The sequence below is a fragment of the Micropterus salmoides genome, unplaced genomic scaffold, assembly GCF_014851395.1.
Source record: "Micropterus salmoides isolate LMB-PRFRI ecotype aquatic unplaced genomic scaffold, ASM1485139v1 Ms_hic_scaffold_5, whole genome shotgun sequence".
Lineage (NCBI taxonomy): Eukaryota > Metazoa > Chordata > Actinopteri > Centrarchiformes > Centrarchidae > Micropterus > Micropterus salmoides.
The window spans coordinates 29,543,436-29,570,590 of NW_024044237.1; the positions used below are offsets into that span (position 1 = coordinate 29,543,436).

General features: G+C 38.1%; 1 protein-coding gene across 6 annotated transcripts in view; it reads right to left on the minus strand.

The window, feature by feature from the left end:
* fstl5 (follistatin-like 5) overlaps positions 1-27,155 on the minus strand; it is a 206,337-nt gene that overhangs the window by 29,631 nt on the left and 149,551 nt on the right. For all 6 annotated transcript variants that reach the window (XM_038699665.1, XM_038699666.1, XM_038699663.1 and 3 more), the window contains 3 exons: positions 26,332-26,452; positions 9,647-9,808; positions 8,868-9,002 (listed from right to left, as the gene is read on the minus strand). In XM_038699665.1, the coding sequence (XP_038555593.1) occupies positions 8,868-9,002; positions 9,647-9,808; positions 26,332-26,452 (418 nt within the window). The remainder of the gene's footprint in view (positions 1-8,867; positions 9,003-9,646; positions 9,809-26,331; positions 26,453-27,155) is intronic.

Sequence of the window (27,155 nt, forward strand, 5' to 3'; positions counted from 1 at the left end):
ACATTGTGTCCTCTATGCTAAATACCTTTCTAACAAGAAAGTATCAGATGGCCATACAGTGAAACCTTAGTCTCAGACAACATACACCGTAAACAGTAACTGCTCAGTACATCACCTACAAAATAAGAATAGAATAACTTCCATCCATCGTCATCGGGCGCAAGGCGGGGTACACCCTGGACAGGTCGCCAGTCCAACCCACGCAGACACAGGGAGAACATGCAAACTCCACACAGAAAGGCCGGGGAACCCACGACCTTCTTTCTATGAGACGACAGTGCTAACCACTGCATCACCGTGCCGCCCGAATATAATAACTTATAGATAGTTAATTGAGATAATTAACTTAATTAACTTAAATTAAGTTAGTTGAGATAATTCATGCACAAAGACAGTAAGGAAGTAAGAAAAGGTGTTGAACTGGCAGATTTACTTTCACAATAATTGTTTAAATTCTGATTGATTATTATTTCTATATTTGGTCCAGAATGGCACTTCAACTACAGAGGGCAAAGGGGCATCTGCTTGAGATGCTATTCAGTACTCTGCAGGCCCCTGATATAAGCATCATGTAGAGACATAAACTGGAGAGACTAAAGCAACAAACACTCGTTCTGAGCCTCGCAGATCCTCTGACATTGCAGAAATAATTGGCACATTGTGAAGGGCAGATATTTATGCCAGTTTAGCGGCAGACTGTCAGAGATGGATGGTGCTCTGCCTGCTGGTGACAGACTCTGTTAAAGAGATCTCAATAGTGACTGCTCAGGTTTTCCAACAATGAAGCGCTTGGTAAATTTCAGAAAAAAACAATTCACTTTAGTGCTGCGCCTGTGAAGAGAAGGTTTTGACCTTCAAGCTCATCGGTGGTGAATTCATTCAATGAAGAAGATCATTCATGCCTCACTCATCAAATCATGTTTTTCAGTTCATCTCCTGCTTAATACCTTATTCAGCCTTTTGACAACTGGCTTAGTTAGTTATTCAGCTCTTTCTCCTGCCGAAGGCAGGTCATAAACACAATGATTTCACAGAATGAGATCATTACTTTCCACAAAGTCAGATTTTCAAGTATAATCATAAAATGTCATTTGAATCTGTCTGTTTCAGATCAATTTGAATTAGATCAAGGGTAATCTGGCACCACAACATGCCCACCAGCATCTCAACTTCTGTGGGATCAGAGTATGGAACTCTTGGTTGAAAGTGTCCTTGATCTGCTACTTAAAGGCAAATGCCACCTGTTTTAATAATGTGCATATCTTCCCTGTGCCTGAAGACACTTAATTCAGTACTTGTGAATGCTTATTGCAAAAGCTGGAAAACCAGAAGGACCAATGCTTGAAAACAAAATGGGGAACAAGGACATCTGTGTTTTGGGTCTTGTGTTATTATGATTAAATGCCAATAGTTTATACTGATCATGATCCAAGTCAATGTTTAGATGTTACTCGAGATGATATCAGAAATGGATGATTTTGGGGGTCAGCTTTGAAATGCTTAAACTTGGATATTATGCTGGACATGATTTAGTTTAGATATGTTTTTGTTTGGTGTAGTTAAAGTCAGACAGGATGTTAAACCAGATGCTGATGTAAAGGGCAAAAACAAGATTCCATATGGAGCTAATCTCTTGTTGTACTTAAAAGATTAAATGCGGATTCTAACATGACTGTGACATAAGTGGGGAAGTTCTAAATATGACTTGATTAAATGTTTGCAGTGTTGATTGGTCAATAGCTTACACATTAATAACTTTAATGAATGAGAAATGGCATACATATATGCATACATTTCCATCTTAATTGGATTTCCTGCATCTGAAGCATGTACAGCAGGTTGCACAGTGAATATTGACAGACTATAACAGTATCTACAGATTTTAGAATAACATCATTTACCTATTCATTCAAGTACTAGGGTTAATGTATCTCATTGCATTTGAGATACTGGCCAAAATATGTTCAGAGCATTAAGCAAAAAAGTTGATGAGTAAAAGTGGTCATATCAAAACTTATTAAAATAATTTTTTTTTTCCCGTGTGTGTGATAGTTATCCTACCTATCCTGCATCCCTATCTTGGAGTGGTTATGCACGTTGTCCACAAGAAGCAATTAAGCACATGAATGATGGGGAAGTATATTAAGATATGAAGTAGACAGATTCTGAAGAAACTAAAGGAAAAAAAGTGGTGCCTGTGGTGCCTTTTCTCGCAACAACAACATTACAGTATAATGTCTATAAGTGTTACCATTATGTTGTGAAGTTTTCAAAGAAAATATTTAGGTGTCAGTCAGGGATGATTTGCTCTCATCTGCCCCTACACACGAAGTACGCAGGTGCTTGTCTATGTATTGTTCCTTGTTATATTTCTGAACTTTTAGTCTCATACACACCAGCACGTACCTTGAGATCCTCGGGCAGAGGTCTGCTATCTGAGTCTTGACTGAAAACTAAAGGGGACAGAGCGTTTGCTGTCAGGGCCCCGAGGCTCTGGAATAGCCTGCCCGAGGAAATCAGGTCAGCTGAGTCAGTGAAGTCTTTTAAGTCCCTTCTTAACATACTTTTATAGGAGAGCCTTTCCCGATCTTATTTGACTTTATTTTATCCCTTTTATTTTATTTTACTAATTTTATATTTATCTTAAACGTGTATTTTAGTCTTTTCAATGTTTTCATGCTTTTATCTTGTATTGTTTTGTATTATTGTCTCTTGGGTATTATTGTCTTTACACTTGTTAAAGCACTTTGTAACTTGTTTTTGAAAAGTGCTCTACAAATAAAGATTATTATTATTATTGTAACAAGCAAGTTGTCATAAGCCTTTGTAATATTTTTAGTCTTGTTTATTTATTCTTTGATCAAAAAATACTTATTATCTACTTATAATCTCAATATAAAAAAGTCTAAAATTAGCAAAGTTCTTATGTTAAGAAGTTTAACATTGTTAAATTAAAATATGTTTGTAAAAATCCTATTTTACTTTTCTTACTGCAGCATTGGTACGAAAACACAGGAACAGTATTGGCACTGGTATCAAAATCTCTCCTCTCACAAGTACACAGCTGTACTTGTAAAAGCTGTTTAGAAACCCGATTACTGTATGACCAAATATCTGCATTCTCCAGGAGAAATCTAACTGGGTACATCAGTTTACCTAACCCCCTTTGCTGATTACAGAAACCAGGTTTCTCTTTTACATGATGTTTAAGGAATCACTTAAGCGCTTGTAAACACGCTGAGTGAAACAAGGTATATGGTAATGAAACAGAAGGATGATATCCAGATCAGGTGTAGTCTGGCCAGCTTGCCTAACTGCTAATGTGTCTGGCTCTGTCAGTGAACAGCATTGCTAATATACAAGTTAATTCTAATGTAATTTCAAATGCATTGGCTGCGTTGGGCATCTGCTTCCCCACTGAGGTTTTACAAATGCAGGTTACCTCTGCCTCATCAAGGCTAGGTGCCATTTCCAGGAAGGTAGCCCATGGAAATGAAAGGCTAATGGCAGGAAATTTACCAAATGATGGGGAGGTCGGGACTAGCAATAGACTGTAGCCTTAGATGATTCCATACTTAAGAAAGTATACACATACATATGGTGTGTGATCATAGCACTGTTACTGGAAAACCTGAGTTCTGATCCAGACTAAACTGCATTAGAAAAAAGGCAGATAGACTTTACTCAATAAATTCTTTCTCTTATTTTCTATAATGTCTCATTTGTAATTATGAACTTGAACATGTCTGCATTGTTTTTGTCTGGCTGAAATGTTCTTGTTGGTGGGACTGGGGTTAGTAAAAAGGGAAACGACTTTCATGTATTTTATTTTGAGATTTGAATGTGTGGAATACTTTTGCATCCGTTAACGGAATAGTTAATTTTTGTAAACGTCATCAAATAGAATTACATTTTTGAATTTGTGAAAAAACACAACTACATTAAGTCTGGGAAAAATATGTGAGTGTGCGAGTCACTGGTGGCAGTGCCTCAGATATTCTATGAATGAGTATGCCAGCATCTCATGCGAGGATGGAGCAGCAGTGTGTGTGCAAAGTGCAGATGGGGATTCTGCCATTAAAGTTACACACCCAACATCTTCAGCTAAATGAACAGCCCTGCATGCTCTAAACATTTATTGCAAGATCATCTATTTGCACTAACCGTAATGTACCGAGTGGCAATTCAATTGTGTGTTTTTCTATTATTAATATTTTTGTAATAACAGCTTAAACATATTAATATCCACTAACAGGAATCACTCAGGTGAAAACAGCTGCAGAATACAATGACACTGGTGCCTGATTAGGTCTACTGTGTTAACCCTGAACATCACAATACACATGAGCAGCTCAGACTCTCCTCATTGTTCTGTTCTGGCCTTAAATACTGACGTATTGACGGCAGCTGGCAGCTTTCCTGGAAAATATCACGCAACTGCTCCCCTATTGGAGAGAAATAAACTATCTGTCCATCTCTGGTGGCTAATCAAATGCCAAGATAATGCAAATGACGAGAGGGTCAAAACTCAAACCTGCAGCGTTCTCACAGATTTAATGAGTTTTGTTTGTTTCACCTCCTTATATGAGCAGTTGCAAAGCCATAAACAAGGCTGCACTCATATCAGTCAGTTTCTTTCCTTACCACTCAGATTTATGGGATCCTATATACAGTATGAGAAAAAAATTCATCTAGTTGTTTTTTTCCCCCTACCTTCACACATCTGAAGTTCATTGGATCAAATATTTCCCTCAATTATTGATTAATAAATGTATAGCTATTTCAAACATTTGAGAGCATTTTTTCTTCAAGCAGAACACTAAAAACTCTGACTGGACACAATTTATAAAATAGTTTACAATCTACTTTCTTTGTCACCAGCTCCCCCCCCCCCCCCCCACACACACACACAGTTGTTAGCTGTAAAGTACTTTGGGATGGACCCATGTTAAAAGCAATCTAGACTACTGTAGCACTTAGTCAAATAGGTCTGACTTGACCTTTTGTGACTATTAAACTAATTACACTTGTAAAGATGAACAATCTCTAACATTCCTCTTTCTGTCCCTCTCTGTTATCCCAGATACCTAATTATTTCTATGTGAAGAAGACAGAGCAGGTAGAGTGGTGTGAATACATGAAACATGTCTGGTTTTCACTTAACCGAGTTCATTCTTTGTTACTGTTAATTTATCATCATGTTCTATTCTTGACATAATTACTGGAGGCAGGCAAAGTGAAACTTCCTTGAAACAACTATGAATTAACTTAAATCACAGTTACAAACACTGCTACACAGATTCAGTGCCAATTAACAACATATTCAGCTGTAAGAGAGACCTGAAATTAGTCTCTTGTTGTGCTAATGTGATGTTTTCATCTTGTTGATGTGTTTGTGTTTACATTTTCCAGGGTGAGACCAAAGACAATTTTTACACAGTTCACATATAGTAGGTACGTTTATCCAGACTTCACTTGTTTGCATTTCTACTCATCGGGATATTCTATACTTTTTTTATTTTTAATGAATCACATGAAAAGATCAAAACCAACAATCCTACTAACAAATATCATCTATTTATATAAAGCCAGATAAACTATACATCTGTGCCATAGACCCCCATTGTTGTTAAATAATAATTAACAATGGCACACAGCTGTATTAAGTTAACATGTTTGTTTCTTCACTGCCATTGTTAACCAGGTAGTCCCACTGAGATTATGATCTCCATTTCATGGGAGACCTAGGAACAAGAACCATTAATAATCAGACAACCAGCACACACAAGTAAGGCCAGACAAAAAATTATTCCAAACTGCTGCTGCAGTTGAGAGCTCAATCCTACATTAGCCTCAGGATTACAGAGACAGCCAATCCAGAGGGGTGTACTACAAGCAAGTCTGACATAGCCAGGCTTTCATTGCACTAGCTGGCTTGACAAAACCTAAAACAACAATCAGAGATAATGGGTATCACAACGGTGGTTATCAATCTTTGTTAACCCTTGTTTTCTTCAACAGGCATCACTCGTCTTGACTCCATTCCACACAAAATGGACGAATCGCGTGCTGCCTACTACAGTGTGGTGGAGATTACACACATTGTAGAGCTCTTAAACATTAAACTGGATATTTAAGCAGTATTGTCAACAAGTTTATTTATGTCTGACACTGTCCCATTATGAAGGAGACATGGAAATCACTTAAGTTTTTGGTTAAATTTATTGATTTAATATTATCTGTGATAATTACCAATAGACAAATTTTCAAATTGGTGTTATATTAGCTGCATTACCAGCATTGTAAAACAGACTTGGGAGCAATCAGGTCCAAGTATAAAAGCATCATCCAAAGTAGTTTGTAGTTGCTGTGCTGTCATCATTCTTTTAGTGTTTGGATGATATGCTGTGTAAAATTTAAAGTGTTAATATTACCTGAAGCAAACAGGAAAAAAATCGGTTCACGTGGGAAAAAAACCAACACGTGTTTCGGGTCACGTGACATGCGCGGTGACCTGGAGGGCAGAACAGCTCACCAAGATAGCAGCTCACACTGGACTCCTGGACTTGGGATCACCTCTCAACTCCGGAAAAAGAAAAATATGGACACAAACTGCAAGTGTTGGCCACTTACGATCCACATACAGCACCCGCTATCATATTTCTGCCGTTAAAAACCGGCAGGTCCCTGCCACAGCTCGACTTTGGTGATGTTTACGTTTACCTTGTGGAGAATCCCTCACCCTACAACGCTGCCGAGTATATGAAAGCATATAAAAGTAGTGACAGTTATATGTACTTTTGACCTTGATGTGTTAATTATGCTGTCTGTTTGGGATGTGAAAAACAAAAAACTCTATATAGAAAATAAGGTAATTTTTTGCCCTCCAAGGGTGTGTTTGCCTTGGAGCATGACATCACGTGAAAACTATCAATTGTAATTACACCCCTAGATTTGGTGGCATTACTAATGTACGGCTTAACAGGTTTGCACATTTAACATATTCCTTCAGCTAAGAATCTATGATTCTCAGAGAATATTGTCAAGAAAAGAATTAATGAAAGGGCGGGTATTTACAGCGTCCGAAACTCTGACCAAAACCTCCTCCAGAGCAGGTTTGGTGTGCAGTATAAGTTACCATGGTGATCTAGCCAGGTTCAAAGAGAGCCACCTTCTTGACACTGAAAACTGCTTTAGGCTCAACATACCTCACTAATAGACAGTCAGCTTCCATTGCTCACTTAGCTAGTTTCTGAATAAAGGTGGCATTCTCATAGGAAAACTAGAGTGGGTCAAGTATGCAGTCAGTGAGATATAGTCGCCAGACTACAACAGTGTAGTAAAGTCTGTTTTTTTTTCTCTCTACCCTTCATAATGTGGTAGTGCAGCCACGTCAGGTTCTCTGCTGACATTCCTTTGAACTCCTGTCCTGTGGGGTTGCTCACTCTAAGAAGGGTCTGCAATATCCAACTCCTAGTACCATTTTGGCCCAGGGTAGAGCTTCAAAAGCTTCAAAGCACACGAGTGACTTCTGACCTCGCCGAGCATGATCCTCTGATGTGTGACAGGCTGGGTGGAGGAAGTTGTACCACGGGGACGATATCTAAGCACGTCAGGTCTGGCAGGGGTGTGGGACTGTGTACATGTGAGATGTGTGACTCGACTGCAAAGTTCCTAAGTGTGCTGTTTGGGAACCCTAATTACCCACAGGAACGTACCGAAAACTAACAACTGGTATTGAACCCCAAAGACATATTCTGACATTTCAGAGAAGGTCAAAGTTAATTACCATGTGAGACTCTATTCAAGAGAGGGTTGAAGAGGAGATTGTTTGTGTCAAAAAAAGCTTCCACATTTGAATATGGTTACTCGTGTCACAACCCTAATGTTACACAGTTACATATTGACAATGGGCGACTATTGCCAAATAACGCCTTAATCAATTAGTATGCGTGCCAAAAATCACTGATGTGGATGATTGAGAGGAAAGTTTGGAGACGGTAGTATTTAACGATTTGTCAATTAATCAACTGACACAAAAGTAACTGACAATTTTGATAATCAATAATATTTTACGAGTGTTTTCACCCTAAAAGATTTGATATTTTTCTCGGATTTATATAATTGAAAATGGAATATCTTTTTGAACTGTTTGTAAGAGAAATATGCATTCTGAAGATTAACCTTAGGCTCAGGGAATTTTTTACTTCTTTATGACGATGTTATAGACTAAATGATTATTTAATTGAAAATTAAGAGCGATTAATTGATAATGAACATTACGGCTGCTACTTTTCATTTTCACAATCAATTAATCTGTCCATTATTTTTATGATAAATCAATAAATTGTGTAAGGAAGAGATGTCCGAAAAATGTACAATTTGCCAGAGCCCAGGGTGACATCTTCAGATGCCTCTTTTGTCTTATTAACAGGCCAAAACCAAAAGATATTCAATTTACAATCTTCACATTTGAGAGGCAACAAACAGTGAATGTTTGGCATTTTTTATATGAAATGTATTTTCTGTTGACTAACAAATCAATTAATCAACCTATTATTTTGGCACTAATGAAGCATTTTTTAGTAGTTGCAGCCCCAGTGTAGCCCGACATAGAGGAGATAAAATCTGAATTTATGTCTTCCTGAGTGGATGGAGGGGTACATGAACAATTGTTCCTGCTTCCAAACCAGGAGACGAAGAGATTATAGATAGTATCACCATTACTTCCCTCACAAAGGCTCTATCATTCTATCACAGGATATAAACTATTAAGAACTGACAGTATAAATTATTAAGAGCTCCATTTGCATGGCTCCATTACCCCTTGAATAAAAACAGACACCGACATCATGACTAATACATACAGGTTTTGCGTGCAGAGTCCTCCACAAATAGTGAAGAGATGTCCTCATCTACCCCAGCCTCATTTTTGGCGATGCAGGTATAAGCGCCGGTGTCCTCAAAGTGCACATTGCTGATGTGCACCTCGCTTCCATTAGCTTTGAGGAACAACAGAGGGAACAGACAGAAAAAGACAGTTTGCCTTCCAGAAAGAAATAAAAGGCGACTTCCACGCTACCATTACTGTTACATAACAGTTCTCTAATATGTTAGAAAGAAGTTGGGAGGTTTAGAGAATTCAAAACGGTAGGACTTCAAAGTGAGAATGTGGCACAGGTCTGCCAAATTCTGTGTTTGTCTGAGCCCTGGGACAGATTTCTGGTTCAGCGTTTTTGTGGAAAAGCAGTTGGCTTTATGGTTTATTTAAAGAATTATAACTTGGAACTTTAAAACTTTGCCTGAGAATATTTGATACTGGAGCTGGACAATAAACCAAATTTGTCTAATTACCAACATTAAGAATCTATAGATGACTTAAACTTACTTGTATTGCCCATTGTACACATATAAAAACTTATTTATTATTAGCAGTAACAGTATTGCTAAGAGTGATAGTAGTGAAGGTCTTAAAGTAGCAATAATTGTGAAATTTATTTCAGTGCTTTTAGCAGCAATTGTAAGAGCAATTGTAGCAGTAAAGGTGTAACAGCAGTAGTAAAAATAATAATGGAAGTAGAAGTAGTGGGAATAAAACTATAGAAGTTTACATGCAGTGAGCAGTAAACTCTTGACTTCTGTGTACCTTGCAGGGTGAGCTGTTTGGACAGCTTGGTTGTGATGTCCATGCCGTTCTTCAGCCAGGCCAGCTGGGGACTGGGAATGCCCTCAGCGTGGCAGCGAAGGCTGGCAGTAACTCCCGGCTCCCTGGCTTGGCTCTCTGGGTACACTCGGATAACAGGAGGAACTGAAATATGGTGAAAAAGAGAAAGAGACAGCCAAGATGGAAAAAATAATAAATGTAGTACATCCCACAATATTGTTTACATTAGTACCACTAGAGGAGTGTGGCAACCGTGTTGAACAAGAATTTCCAGAGAGGATGCCAATTCCTGAACTTATGGTTTGCTATTAGCATACACTATTCATAGGATCAAGTGTATTTTCAGCAATGCTAAATGCCTTTAGATGAGGATAATGTGCTCTGTGAAGCCAAACAAACCAAATAAGGGAGAGGATCTCTGTTCGGGTGTTACCGATTTTGCTTGGTTGCTTGATTTCATGTAACCTTTTGTCAGGAAGGAGATGAGGGGATACAAGCAGAGAAAACACACAAAAAGAAAAGGCACAAACTAAATGTCGCTCTCTTCTGCAAACCATTCCCAAAGCTGACTACACATTTCTGCACACTGCGCCACTGTCATGCTGGAGTGTCACTTTTTTTTTTTACCCTAGCTTGAAGCAAAAACAAACAAATAAAACCTCTCCTACATACTGTACTTCCAAGAACCATAAATCAACATAAATCAATAAAACACACAAATGCATTAATAATATGCATTTATGCATTGGCTGAGAATGTGCCACAAGTTTTGCTCTACACCCAGGGGCTAACTTGTTAAGAGTCTTGCTCCACAAAACATGGAAAATATCAAAAGAATGAATTTGAATAATCCTTTAAAGGAAGAAGCCTTGTCTGAATAGCATAACAATGATAAAACCGTTCAAAAGGACAGTAGCATATCTGAGGAGACTCTCACAGAAATGGTGACTGAAACTTGGACAGCGACAATGAACTATTTACAGAGCAACCATAAAAAAGCAGCATGACTCCGTCTACAACAGTCTGTCACATATAAGGATGACAACCTGGCAGCAGTTTAAGTAGGGACATGAAATTTTTCTATCTTGCCATCTTGTTTTGAGCAATCCCTCATAGCCTCTGTGGCCCAAATCAGTGTCCTCTTTTTTTTCTCCTTTCTGAAACAGACTTCAGAGACACGAGTGGAACGAGAGTCTTGGCAGAAGCAAAGACGGCAGACGTGCTGTAGAGACCATTTCCTGTGGGCACTGGGTTAGAGGAAGTCTTTACTCAGCCAGGTGAGTGAAAGGACTGAAGATTGTTGCCACGGCCATCTGGTAACCACGGCACTTCAGGGCTTGGAGCTCACATCAACCTGACTGCCAACATGCCGTACCGTACACAGTGGGCCAACGAGGGCTCTTATAGCACCCAGGTTACTTTACCAATCACAGTCGCAGAGACACTTCAGTTACTCCGATGCCCCTCAGCAGTATTAAAAGGTTGACTGGATAGACACATGGAGACAAATTATTTTGTACTACTCTCCTAATATCCTCACACATGCCAGTACAAGCATACAGAAGCTCTGGCCCTGTTTCTTCGTGTGTGTGCAGCTCATGTTCTTTCTCTGGTTTTATCTGTTTTGTGTTTACTATAAATCACTGTGTGAGCTGTGTTTGGTGAAATTGCTCTATGAATAAAGTTTGAATCTATAGCTGCATCTGTACATCAATCTTCCTGAATGACTAGGAGCAGTGATCATTAAATATTTCTACTGTCTGTACTTTTAAAGCAGTATGTAAATTTTGTGATTTGCATGTCTTGCATTTTCTCCTAAAATGATGAGATCCTGCTTGCTGTCTACAAAACATGTCCTATCCATTATACACAACCATTATACATTTAATACCTTGTCATTGAGTGTGTTCACATGAATGCTAGCATCCGGGGTTATGATCAGGTTTTTGGGAAAATCACCATTATTTTTTACATGTAATCCTGGTTTTGAGAAACCTGGATATGCTATGGTTTATAATTGGGATACTGTTGCATATAAACACCCGGTCCTGGATTATAATACATTCTCTGCCATGTTTGCAACTGCGCCCTGAATTCAACTCCCCAAGTTATGTAGTAGTTAATCAATTAAACAAAATAATCTGGTGATAAATTCTGAAATTTTGATCTATACAATGAAATGAAATTGAAAGTCTGATTCTAGTAATGCAGAAGATTAGAGCTGACATAATTAGTTGAGTTGATTAGTTGGACCCAAGGAAATTAACTGGCAACTGTTTTGATAATTGATTAATCATCTGCGTTATTTTCCAAGCAAAAATGGCAAACAAATTTGCAGGTTCCAGCTTTTTTATGTGAGGATTTGCTGCTCTCCTCTTTATTAAATGAAAATTAAGTGAACACCATTTTACAGGCAAAACAATTAATTAATAATAAAAACAAGAGGATAACACTTATTGCAGTCGCGTCCATGTAGCCAGAAAACTGAGTTCCTCCTCGACTGTTGAGGTATCACAGGTAAGTCAATACTGAAATTACATCAGATGTGGAGGAGTTAAAGACTAATCTGCACTGATGCACACAATGAGAGACCTGAATAATTAGAATCACATGCTGTATAAATGGACCTGAATGAGCAGGTTAATTTGCCAAATATGATCAAAACTAGAATACCATAAAACTTTGATTAATAGCCCAGGCTGTTATTTGCTAAAATCACTTAATTGGCCCTGCTTATATTTGCACAGGCCTTTAATTCCTTTCGCACAAAACTGAAATAGGCTACTATGAAACAGTTTTTATTTCAGACAGTATGATTATTACTTGTGATAACATTTCCTGTGTGAAATGATCAGATAATATCATCATCATAATATCATTGATCTAGCACCGACAGACGGCTTTTGTGTTATTATTTTGAAGGCAGCAACATAACGAAAACGACAACAGGGTGCAGGATGAGAGCAATGGACTTAACATGACAATACAACTTGGATTAATTTAATGAAATGCCGTTTTGATTCTTTTGATGGGTGGACCCTTACAGACTAAAGGAATATAAATAATCAAGGAATGGACACATTCAGACTTAATGAGCGTACTTAACAAGTGCTTCAAAGGTAACGGGAGTCGGCACTTTTTCTCCCTCATCTCTTTCCTACTGTCCCAGTTACACTGGTAAATCTATAATAAATAGACTTTGGGGCTCGTTGTTTCCGTTAAATGAACTGATGATTGAACAGTGGAGAATCTAACGATGTGTAGCAAGTCCATACTGAAATATTGATCCTAAACATTAGTATTTGTATTAACGATCTAAGCAGCTTAGAAGCACCTAAAGTGGGCGACTCGGTGGGGTTAAAGAGGTTTTATACATCCAAAGAACTTCTATAAAAACCAGACCAGGCGTTTAATCGAGGCAGGTGTTTATTTGTCAAAATGTGTTCCCACACCAGGCCTGTAAACAGGGTAGGCAGCTATTTGGGACTCGGCTATTGAAGTTTTACCATACTAGAGTGCATGTAAATGTACTCATTATAAAGACGAGGCAAGGCAAATAGTCATCACTCAGGCTGAAGATAGAAGAATTTAATTCGGCTCAGTTTTTGAATAAATTTAATTAATCCTAGTATTGTAAATTTATGGCCAAATTATCAGCAGCCTTTAAGTTGAGGATATATGATCTGACCAAACTTCTGTGTAATAAAGAGATTAAAGTTCAGAGATTAAAGAGCTATCTTTGAGACTTAACAGCAGGATGTGTTTGTCCGTGTGTGTGTGGGGGGCTGTTATTGCACACATGGCATGCAGCCTATTAATCAACAGCCGCATAGATCGGCCACGTTCCCTTGAGCACCTCATTAATAAAACCTCTCAGGCAATCTCACAAAGTTGTGTTAATTAGTATGTTGGAATTAAAACAAACACACACACACCTATGCCTACTGCATTTGAAAAAAACAGGGTTATCTTACATTTAACTTTATATTCCTGACATATGTCCTTCCACATTAGTGCTGAACAATATGCAATCATCATCAATAAATCATATTGCAATTATTTTGACAGATATTGCAATATAAGTAATGATTTTAGTGGGAATGACAATTTTTGCATTTCATTTTCACTGGAAAAAAATATAAAAATGATGATGTGATTTAGGTCTGTACCAAACAAGCATGGTTCTGTCTGGAGAAAATTATTTGTAAGCCATGGCATCTCTGTAGCACCCCGATGTTTCATTTATAATATGTGTTGACATGCTTTACCTTTATCAAAAAACTGCAGCTCCTGCAATTTGGATATTGCAGTTGGCCATATTGCGATTTCAATTTTTAAATTAATTGCCCCATTATACATTTAACAGTTTTTCTCTGTAGAAGAGAATAGTGGTGTAGTAGTAGAGTGAGGGAAAAGAGAAAGATTATCTGGATTAACTCCACAGCTACTTCCCAGAGGTTTACTATACTAATCCACCAGTTAATACTGATTCTCTTTGAGATGGTAAAATAGAACTAGAAATACCTGTAGGCTTTGTCAATTAAAAAAAAATATATATATATGTGTATATCATTTTAAAGTTTATTTTTGTATTTATATATTTTGTGTGATTTGTGAGAACAGGTGCAAAAATTAGTTTTTACCTTTAAAGGGAGACAGGGTAGCAAGGCCAATACAGTATTTAGGAATATTTTCTGATGCTATTGAGACTGATAGAAAATGGACAACATGACAGCGACATCACATCTCTTTTTGTGTAAATTGCTTGTGTGATTTGAGAAGATGGAACTGGTTGATACTTTGTGCTGAAGATGTCTGACTATGATCCAATAAGAGGTGGTAACGCAACTATAGAAGTCAGATAGGTTACAGTAAAAGTGTAGGTGCAGTCTGTAGAGGTGTAATTACAGAGTAGGAAAGTGCAGGTCTTATCAGTGCTGTAATTGGGTATACAGAGGTTGGCTGACGCAGAGCAGAAGTTGCAATTGAGTCCTCTGTAGGTTTCATGGACCCAATTCAACCAAACATCTGTGATGGGAGGGGCCCACTGCCTGACAAAACTTTAATAATCAGCCTAGTTTCCTCAAACGTTCAAGTAAGGTTTCTACGTAGGTATTCACCCAAGTTCAACACAGCATAATTACATAACTAACTACGTTGGTAAATAAATAAACATTGTTAAAATATTTGTATGAAATCTGAGCATATTTAGTAAGCAGGAGTGCCTGAATTGATTTTTTTCAAAAGATGTTGTATTTCTAAAAAGGTATTACGAATATGGGATATATTAATGTTACATCTGAAGGGAACAAATGTATTAATCACTTGGTTTGGATTTTGGGATAATATGCATTGGAGGATATGCATTAGCTTCGTTCCAGACCAGTTTTTCAGTGATTCAACTGGATCTGTTGACGTGTCTACTGGTGGTTGTTTCCCATGGTTAGAGGAACCATCAAGCAATCAGAGTGTGATTAGAAATGAGGGCGTCATCTTCTAACATATCTAACTAGCAAGATTAATGAAAGCATTGTGCCAACCGTGGATGAGATGGACACAGCTGGTTGTTATAAGTCAATTTACAGAGATAGCTCCTAAATCAGCATATTTTTTGAATGTTTTGAAAACTGTTAACTGCTTGTAACAACCTGTCAACTGAAAATGACACTGGCAAAATGGATACATCACCCGCTAAAGATTAGTCTGATCTAGTCTTGATTATCAGGCTAATGGAATTGTAGACATTAGTGATGCTCGGATTGGCTCTGAAAAAATCTGAATCTGCATGCATGTATAAATCATTGACCTGCCACTTGCCTGAACAAATTATTTTCTCAGATTTAGAGAGCTGCACCCGCATGGTCACACTTCACCTCTACTGGCCCCTGTATGTAATTATGTCAAGCAGTACGAGTTTTCTGTTTCTTTATTGTCTGTTGTATTGACATGAGTGTTTGATTTAACAATTTACTTAATTGATTAGAGAGGCTGCTGCCAATATAAAATTTTCCATGGACACAGTGATGTTACAGAAAATATCGTGGGATGTTTAAGCAGCAAACAAAATCTGTAGTTATAAACTTGACAGAACAGAGGAAACTCTCCAGAGGAGAAATAATTAAACTTTCAGCTTCTGACATTTTTGTAAAAAGCTCTGCTGCTTTACTCCAAACAATTTCACTGTATGAACCTGCAGTGTGTGCGTGACCTTTTGAATGTGTAGAAGAATGCAGAAAATAATTTAACAGATTTAAAGTTTGACCTTGGAAACCTTGATTGATTTGTCAGTTTCTATAACTACTGTTTAACATTGGAAATCATCACTTCTGACCCTGAGAAGCTACAAAGCTGTGTCACCATAGTTTGCATTGTATTCGCTCTTATAGATTTTTGTGTCCGGTATTCAGTCTATCCATATCTAGCTTACCTATCTCTACTGTGAAAATGTGACTTCTGGCCACCACTGTTACTCAGGGGGATAGGAGGAGTGGCGGGCAGTCAGACTTGCCAAGTTCTACCAATGTTGAGCAAATTCCCACTGGCTACACTTATAGCTCAATGAAGGTCATTCCTTAGTTAAAGACCCATTATTTGAGAAAAAGCTCATGTTAGTGAATTCACTCTGTGACTGTGGGAGAGAAAGTACATCCTGCACCGCTGTCTATTAATGCAATTGCAGCTGCACCAGGTCACTGATAACAGGTCAGTAAAGTGTTTGTAAATTATTTAATTCCACTCTAAGTTAGAATAAAAGAACAAAAACATGGCTAAACAATAGTGAAAATCTGTTTAATTAGAAGACTATTTGAAAAAAAGAGAAAGGGTTAGAAGGCTTTGGATGACTGCAAATTAAAATGTTGCATAATTGCATTAGAAACAACTGAAAGTTATACTTAATGTAAGAAATTAAGGTCAAAACAAATTCAGCTGATATTATCAGGAGAATTGGGATAATTTTTGTAAGTTTTAGGATAAGCACTGTTTGCTACTAATGGCAATTAACTACAAAGTGTTTTTTTACATGAGCTACATTAATGGATGAAACTATTAAACTAAAATATATATTTATTAAATAAAATCCAAAATCTATACTAACATGAGTATAGAGTGTAGATATAATGCTGATATTTCAAACCAGGAGATACACTGATATTTAAGTGGAAGCAAAATAGGCTTTTTTAAAGTTATGATAGGGACTTACATGAAATCTTTCAGATTTATATAATATTTTATATTTTACAGGAAGATAAAAGAGAAATATTCATATAAAAACTTTTTTTGTATTACATATTTGGCATAATGTGAACAGAAAACTGAACAATGAACACAGGGACTTGGAAAATGTTTCACTGTCTTTAAAGTTATTTAAAAGATTTAAAGAAAGGATGTTCTCTACATGACGTTGAGAGCATTAGGTGTTGGTGTTCAATATTGCAGTTCAGACCGGTGACATCATCAGCCCTGCTGGGGCCAGATGTATAAATGATATGTCAAACAAAAACATGCATGTGTCCTTTCCAGCACATTAACTGGTATTTATAAAGGAAGAATGTGAGGTGAGAATGTGTGCTGCTCATGTAGACTTTAGATCTGGCGTACACACGTTTTTCATGAGATACCTGAGAGACATAACCTTATAGCAGAACATTGTGTAAAATGTCATCAAAGGTGCATTTATAAATGTTAATTTTAAAATATTTAGGAGTGATTAATTTTACAATTTTTATTTACATCTGAACCATTATTTCCAAGTGTCAATCTTTTAATTGTATCCTGAATTGTGAAGCACTTTCTATGAACTCTAAAAATTAATCATCATCCTTCTGACGTTTACACAGATGTTAAAGGGTGTATCTATCTCTTGTACTGTTGTGATAGGCCATTTACAATTTGCAGAATACCACACTCTTGGGTCTCTAAAATACTCCCACCTTTTAGATTGTCTTAGGCAAGGTTTTTTAACTGCAGCTCATTCACCAGATGCAGCACTTCACTGCGATGCGCAAACGTACATTATGAAAATGGACGTATTTCTGTAATCGATTATATCGATGAATTGCCCCAGCCCTACTAAAACGTTTTGGTAGCATCCAGTATTTTGCTTGAAGACATCAATAAATGTTCTTCCTTCTCTCACTGTAGATATTTTGCCAGGTCCTTAAAAGTCTTATTAGCTACAGAGAACCATGAAAGTATACTTAGCTTTCTAAACAGGAAAGTGTGTTCACTGCCTTTTGAAAATACCTCACTTACACACTCCACCTATGTGCATGTGTAAACCCAATTCCTGCATGCAAATCACCATTTCCTTTGCCTGGACAGTCATGAAAATGAAGGAAGCGAGCTGGTCTGTAGGATTTTTCAACTCAAAACTCAATTCAGACAAGATATAAGAGAAGTTGCACTCTGATGTGTTTCTGAGTGTGTCAGGAGAGCCACTGCCAGGAGAATGCGACACAGCAGGGCTGACAGCTCCATCATAAAGCTCCCCAGCCAGTCGTCAATCACTCAGCAAGGCTCCCATCGGCCATGGTGCTCTAGAAGATGAGCAGACATGCAGACACAGACACACACACACACACACACACCATGGCAGGAGACCACTTCGCCATCACACTACTGGAAGATTTCCAACTATGTCTGGCAGACTTTTTACAACTCTTCAATCAAATTGAACTTGTGGCTGTTGCTAAAAAACATTGAATTGTGAAAACTGACCAGGTAACCGTAAACAACACTCAAAATATCACACATGGTCCTGTGCCCTCTCTATCTGTGTATGCACTCGCTCATCCACCACGATGTACTGTACACACACACTCTCTGTAGTTCACAGACACATACTATGACAAATTTGCACACACCATGATGAAAGCCTCCTCTCAGTTGTGATTACTCTCTCACCTGAGCTTCATGCCTCCCAGTGAGCTGTGGGAGTAATCCAGCTCAGACAAGAGTTTTGTCCAGAGCCTGAATCCAATGCCTTACATGTACATCACATAGCTGATGTATTTTTCAAGGGTAAAACAAAAGTAAAAACAGAATACAAAACTGGAGCTGTTCTAAAAAAAAAAAAAGATCTGGGTCAGAAATTAGGAAACATAATGGATTTCCAGCCACTATGCTGTTTGTGCATGCTCTTTCTTTTCTACCTCAAAAGAGGTGTCAGGTTGGGCTAATTTTCTTCTTTTGGGGGGGGGGGGGGGGGGGGTATTTTCATTTGATTTATTATTTACTACTTGGAATCAGAAACAAAAAAATTTAATTTTGACACTTTAATCCACAGAAGATACAGTCCCCTCCAACAGTATTGGAACGGTAAGACAAATTCGTTTGTTTTTGTTGTTCATTGAAGATGTTTGGGTTTAAGATCAAAACAGGAGTAGGACACGAGTTCAGAATTTTAACTTTTATTTCCTGGTATTCACATCTAGAAACAACTCAGGACATATCACCGTTTGTATGAGAACACAGCATTCTTAGGTGAGCAAAAGTAATGGAACAAATAGTCTTAAAGTAAATAACATTTTATATTTGGTGGCATAACCCTTGCCTGCAATAACTGCCTCAATCAAGCCTGCGACCCATCGACATCACCAAACTGTTGCATTCTTCATTTATGATGCTATTCCAGGCTTTTACCGCAGCTTCTTTCAGTTCTTGTTTGTTTCGGGGTTTGCCTGCTTTAGCTTAGAAGCAGCTAAAGCAGGCGATCCCGTGGGGTTTAAGAGGTTTTATACATCCAAAGAACTTCTATAAAAACTAGACCAGCCGTTAAATTGAGGCAGGCGTTTCTCCCTTCAGTCTCCTCTTAAGGAGGTGAAATGCATGCTCGCTCTATTGGGTTAAGGTCAGGTGACTGACTTGGCCAGTCTAAAACCTTCCACTTTTTCCCTGATGAAGTCCTTTGTTTTGTTGGCAGTGTGCTTTGGGTCATTGTCCTGCTGCATGATAAACCTCCTCCCCATTAGTTTCAATGCATTTCTCAGTAAATTGGCAGACAAAATGTTTCTGTACACTTCTGAATTCATTCTGCTTCTGCCATCATCAATAAATATGAATGAGACTTTTCCAGAAGCAGCCATGCACGCCCAAGCCATGACATTACCTCCACCATGCTTTACAGATGAGCTTGTATGCTTCGGATCATAAGCAGTTCCTTTCTTTCTCCACACTTTGGCCTTTCTATCACATTGGTAGAGATTAATCTTGGTCTCATCAGTCCATAAGATTGTGTTCCAGGACTTTTGCGGCTCATCTCTGTACTACTTTGTAAACTTCAATCTGGCTTTCCGATTCTTCTTGCTGATGAGTAGTTTGCATCTTGTGGTGTGGCCTCTATATTTCTTCTCTCTGAGTATTCTTCAAACAGTGGATTGTGATACCTTCACCCTGCACTGTGGAGGTCGTTGGTGATGTCATTTACTGATGTTCTGGGGGTTTTCTTCACAGCTCTCACCATATTTCTGTCATCAACTACTGTTGTTTTCCTTGGCCGACCTGTTCGACATCTGTTGCTCAGTACACCGGTAGTTTCTTTCTTTTTCAGGACATTCCAAATTGTTGTGCTTGCTATGCCCAATGTTTGTCCAATGTCTCTGGTCGATTTTCCTTCTTTTCTCAGCTTGTCAATGGCTTGCTTTTCTCCCATAAACAGCTCTCTGGTCTTCATGTTGGTTTATCCTCTTTAACAGGAAATGCAGTCTTTATAGGTTTGAACCAAGGATGAAAACTTAGACTAGTCATGCAGAGCTATTTAATGTTTGGACAATCAACCTAAAAGGCAACACCTGGGCAACAAGAAACATCTGTCAGTCACATGTTCCAATAGTTTTGCTCACTTGAAAAATGGGTGGGTTCAAACAAAGGGTGGTATGTCCTGAGTTGTTTAACACATCTACATGTGAATACCACGAAATGAAAGCTGAGATTCTGAACTCTTGTCTCATACTCATCTTTTGATCTTAAACCAAAATGTCTTCAGTGAACAACAAAAACAAAGGATTTTGCCTTACTGTTCTAATACTTTTGGAGGGGAGTGTATGTTGGTTAAAAGAATAAAGACCAATGAAAAAAAAACTTTAAAAAACAATATAAATTAAGAATTATTTCCATTTTGTTCATGTGGTCCATGTGGGTTATGATTTTGTGATACTTCTTGTATGAACATTACTTTATAAAGTATGAGGGTAGAGCAATATATTGAAAAACAAGATATGTCAGATGTTTACTGTGGCATCTCTGATTTTACATTTAAATTATGGGCATTTGTATTAGACTGTGTAAGGTATTTTTATTTAAAGAAGTGAAGAGCAATTAATAAGAAATGTATGTTCAAAAAGATCAATTGGCTTGTCTAAACGTGTATGCTGAATGCTAAATATAGCAATTTATTTAACAAACAACAATAATCTCACAGTCGAAGCTTCGCAGCGAAACAAGGATCATGCCATTTTGGCGATATGGGGGAGCTCAACGTCTGATTTTTTAAATAGAACTAACAGTTTTCTCCCAATTAGTTAATATACAGCCAATTACAATGCACATTTCAATGTTTAATGCTGTAAATAAACATGTAAAAAGAATAAAACTTTCAATAAATGTTTCAAAGTGCGTAAATAAATCCGAAATTGTAACCCTAACCCTGGGTTGTTAGTGTGCATGTGGAGGCGTAGTTTAAACAGTCAGTGGTGTAGCCTAGTGGCAGAAGAGGAACACTTGCTGAAGAGACTGAGCCCCAGCTTCACTGGTGCTGTGCAGAGTTGTCCGCACCTCGCAGTAATTTATTACCGTTGATGAACCGCACAAAGAATATTTTATCGTTTTTAAATAGCCAGCTACTTGAAATAGACCTGCGAGGAACCGCGATGTGCATGCAATTGTCAGCAGCACGGAATGCACGCAAAACTCTGCACAAGACAGAGAGAGAGAGACTCAGTTTAGCTGAACTGACCCTGCCTATATTTGGGACAGGCCTTTAATTCCTTTTGAACAAAACTGAAACTACTATGAAACAGTTTATTTCAAACAGAATAATACTTGTATAAAAATGATCAAATAATATCAAATACACGTCATTCATTTGCTCTAGCTCTGACAGACAGCTTATGTGCTTTTATTTTGAAGTAACCTCACCACAACAACACAGTGCAGGATGAGAGAAGTTAGCAGACAGTGAGCGATGGACTTCACGTGACAAGATTCACAACTTGGATTAATTTTTATGAAAAGCTGTTTTGATTATTTTGATGGGTGGACCCTTACAGACTAAAGGAATATAAATAATCAAGTAAGGACACATTTGGACTTAACAAGCGCTTCAAAGGTAACTGCAGTCATCACTTTTTTCCCTTTCCTCTCTTGTACCAGGCAGGTTACACCGGTAAATCTATAAGAATTAGACTTTGGGTCTTGTTGTTTCCCTTAAATGAACTGAACTACTGAATTGTGGAGAATCCAACGATGTGTAGCATGTTCATACAGACATATTGAACATACTTTTAAACATTAATATTTGTATTAACAATTTAACCAGCTTAGAAGCAGCTAAAGCAGGCGACCCCGCAGGGTTTAAGAGGTTTTAAACATCCAAAGAACTTCTATAAAAACTAGACCAGGCGTTAAATTGAGGCAGGCGTTTATTTGTCAAAATGTGTTCCCACACCAGGCCAGTAAACGGGAAAGGCGGCTATTTGGGACTCTGCTATTAATTGAAGTTTTACGGTATATAAATGCTTAGTCGGGGACAGCCCTAGTTTGTATGTATTTTATCATTTGAAGCAGGAATAGCTTTGGTTTGGTGAGCACTTGAAAGCTCTTCTCTCTTCAAACGAGCGCTGTTCTGATTAATTTTTTGTTGATCAACTAATCGACTAATTCTTTTAGCTATAGTTCCTCCTAATTCATCCTCTTAGTTTCTTTGTTGTTATCGAAACCCCCCCCTAACAAAACTATGATGTTGCCTGGTGACACCCACACACTCGACTCCTTTTCGGAGCTATAGGTACAGCAACAGTCAGAGCCGTCCTCTCTGCAACGTGGCAACATGCAGTCACATGTGGGCGACCCTCTTGCTTTCAGGGGAAAACTCCAACATGCTATCACCACAACAGCACAGACTCTGGTTCCAGAGCCGCTGCTGTGCATTGAGGTGAGCTCAACTACTATTTATCTACTTGGATATATACTTGTAATGACCCCAACTTTAGACCCACCTACCCCCACCCCTTCCCACAAGAAGTATGACATTCCAGGTCCCTAGGGGCAGCTTTATAGCCAGGGATCAGCACACCACATCCATTGCCACCTACAACTAACCTTGCAGGCTTACATGGTGGCAGTCTCACATTACTTTCTGACAAGGCCCCGTGGATTTAGGCTCGGACACCAGGCACATCACACCTTCGTTTGAAGTCCCTACCAGGAGCTGTTCACCCCAACAACACGACTGCCAGGGCCACAGGGGCACACAACTCCCCAGCAGGATACGGTGGTAATTCTTAAAAGGGGATAATTAGATCTTCTTAAAAACAGTGAAAGGGCAAAAAAATCAAGGGCAAAATGACATCGACTTAGAGCTGTGCATGTATCCTGCATCAGTAATGTATGTGCATCATTAATAAAGGCAAACAGCTAGAGCTACGTTTTGAAAGATGATGCTGCCAGGCAGAAGTAAACACAACATTAGGACCTATATTGTTATTGTACCCATCAGAAATAGTTATATTTAAAATTAAGTTTTCAAAATGCGTGCAGCTTTCCAGGGTGGAAAACTAAATGTATTTTTCCAACGGCAGACGTGGTTTGTTTATTTGACGATTCAACCAAGACTTTCATTAATTTACCCCAAACAGCGATTTGTTTACTGTTAAAGTGGCTGGCAGAGTGGACAAACTTTGCAGCCACAGTACAAATTAGATGCAACTTTATTGATTCCTGTGGGTAAAGTGGGCTTACTGCTATAAAGAAAGATCTATTGATAAAACAACAAGAGCAGACATGCTCAAGATAACTAATAATTACAACAAAATCAACATTTTTGAAGATGGTAGTGTACAACAAAGATAGCATTGCAGTGTCTTCATCAAGACAGTACAAAGAGGCAGACTGCCAATAAAAGAACATGGACAATACACAAATTACATGTGTAAAATCAATGAGGGATATTTTGATGAGTCAGTTAATGTGTGTGTGGGGGGAAGGTAGCCCAAAAATCCTGAATGATCCTCAACACACTGCACAAGCTCACAAAACAGAAACCTCTCTGCCCGCTTCACAGGGAAATCAAACATTTCTCTAAACGTGCCTTCAGTCTAAATGTCATCAGCTCTTCTAAATAAAACTCCTAAAAACTGTATATCTTGCCAATCTCATGACGCCTCAGGGTGATGGACAGCATTCTCAATCCAGTTTCTCAGAATTTCCTTCTCTTTCAGCCGTTTCTTGATTGAGTTTTTGAAAATGTGGGTGTTAGCTGGTCCTTCGAGACTTCACCCAGACTAAGAATGTGAAATTCATAGTCTGCTTTAAAAAGGTCATCTGGAAGTTTCAGTATCAATTACGACCAAAAGTAGTCGGCCTCATGAGATTCACTCCATTTCTGTAAACACAATACTTAGTATAATAAGACCTGTATATTATTACAATTAACCTTGGAGTAATATCTTAGAAGAATGATAATGAATTATCTGTCTGTCAAATGTAATGAAGATGTGGAGCTTATTCACAATCGACTCATTAGTACCAGTATGGGAGAAAACTTATTCACACATACTCTAAATCTTAGTCCAGCCATTACACCTTTGCTCTCTCCATACAGTCTCTGTTTCAGCATTCAAATGGCACGTTGACCATACTGACAACTATCACAAACCAATTAGCTGGAAGTGAAATAAAATATTCTCCATAAAAAATGGGCATCAAGGCTGTGTTATGGGAAATCTATTGGTTGACTGTAAAATTCACAGGTCAGAGTGGAAAAACGGTTTACAATTACCTCCAAATCTAGTGGACCCTAGCCAAAGATCACATCAGAACAGGAATAGCATTTTTTTTTAAATTCATCAGTCTTTTGGACTTGAATTAAAGTGAATGAGACTAAATAAATATCAACAGACACTGCTGCTAGTTTCACAGGTTGTCATTTTTTATTTCTGATTAGCTGTCAATCTCAAGAGATCAGGTCTTATATAATATGAGGCTGCCAGAGGGCAGATGCCAAGGGAGGTTTAGGTTTGGTTTAGATTTTGTCTCCATCTATTCATTACCTTAATAAACTGAAGCCAATGTACAGCTGTTGATATGAAAAATAGACGGCTGCCGTGCAGCTGAGTTTGCGACATGGCGGCCAAACAGTGGGGAGATGGCAGAAAGCTAGCCAAACTCACCTGGGTTTCTGGTTAGGCCCTCATATCTTCTTGTGTTGACAACAAAGGCATTTATGCATGTTTTGACCTGTTAGTTGCTGGTACAGTCTTTAGGCACAGTGGTAATTAAATCCCCTAAAATTAACAAATTATTTTACCAGCATTACCTGTGCCGTGACACTAGTGTGACTGTACCTTCACAACCCCTAAACGGAAGTACACATGCAGTAAAATGTCACAAACTGAGCTTTATCAAGCATTTATTGTCAAGTAGTCATACATTTAATTTTAGTTGTTGTTGCTGCAAACTGTCTGTTGGAATGACATCAGTCGGAATATCTGGATCATTATTAAAATAAAGTTGATCAATGTTCTTTTAAACTGTAAAATCTAACTTGCAAAACTAGGGGACGCCTTTATGAAACCAAAAAATAAAAATATGAATGTACCCCCTTTGATTTCAGATTTTTTTCCCCCAAAAGAGAAGAAAGGATGAGTGTATTTCTGGTAGAGCCTGACCGATAAATCAGCGAGCCAATATTATCAGCCCATACAAGCAGAAAAATCAGTATTGGTATTTATAACAGCCGATTAATGACTGAGAGACGGATCCTTCAATCATGTTATGAGTGTTGTCACTGCATTGTTTGCCCACCAGAGGGCACTCTGCAACTCCCCTGTTGGCAACACACGCATGTTTGGAACACCACAAAACACTACTACTACTTTTGTTCAAAGTACTATTAAAAAAAAGTTTAATTTTAAACCGCATAATGTCATGTTATCTTGGTGAGGTCTCTTAACTACAAATAACTCATATCAAAATCTGTGTCGGTCTTAAAAATCCCATATCGGTTGGGCCCTATTTTACAGAGAAGATATGTATGCTGTAGCAGACAAAAAAATTATTTTCACATTGACTTTTTGGAAGGAGACTTGTAGTTTATGGTTAGGCCACTGCTCTACAAAAAGGCACGTTTCGGAAAAAGTTTTGCACCCTGCGCTATAAGAGCGTTCAAGTCAAGTTAATGGTCACTTTTGTGTTATGTGTATATTGTCCATATATGTTATGTGTAGATATGTGTATATTGTCCATATATGTCTATATGTGTGTGTACTATGCGTAGTTTGTGTGGAGAATTCATATTGAAGGTGCTCTTTGTACAGACTATGAAAGCAAATTTCCTCCACTGAGGACAATAAAGAATGAATCTGAGGCTTTTACCACAGTGACCAGTACTGTACAGATAATGAAATAATTTAAACAAAATAGTGTGTTCTGTCTTTGTTGCACCCTCTTACCATTCACTTGAAGAGTGTGCGTCTGAAAAAGTTTCTCGTAGCCTTCAGCATGACAGGTATAGTTGCCCATGTGAGTCGTGGTCACCTTGGTGATGTACAGTGAGCCATCATCCCCAAAGTCCTACCAGAGAGAGAAAGAGATAAAAATGTCTTAAAAACACAGAGAAAAGATTTGTGGTCTTGATGCAGCAGTAACAGTTGAAGGCGTGTGAAGCTGGAAATGAAGAGTTCTTGGTGGGAATGCAACAAGCCTGCCGTGTGCAGATGAGAAGATAAACATGTTTCATAGGATACAAAATGAAAAATATAACAATAGTCCAAAAAGGCACATTGTACAGCACTGTCCATCAATCTAAGTCAAAACTTAAAGCAATTTGGTGCAACAGAAAACAACTGTCAGAATCACAGTTAAGAAAAATTGTTTTCTGGTATGTGTCATTTTTCCAATCAGATGAAAGTGATCTGATGAAAAGGGACTGAGGCTATAATTGATTAGTGTAGAAATTACACTGTGTTAGCTGCTTTCAAAACAAAAACAGGGAAATATAGCGCTGCAGTCACACAGACAATCAAAACAACGTATGCTGCTATGTTACCCTTTTGTTAACATGCATGTCCCACAAACACACAAAACATGTTGCACTTCAATTCTCATGTGACCTATTTAAAGCAAAACAAAACATGTAATTAAACCAAAACCTATCCATGATGTTAACTTATGTAGAACCAGCAGAAACATGATTAATTCATGCTGTGTTGTGATTATTAAGCCAGTGAAGACAAAAAAATGGTGCTGGACAAGGAAAGAGAGCAACACACGAGAA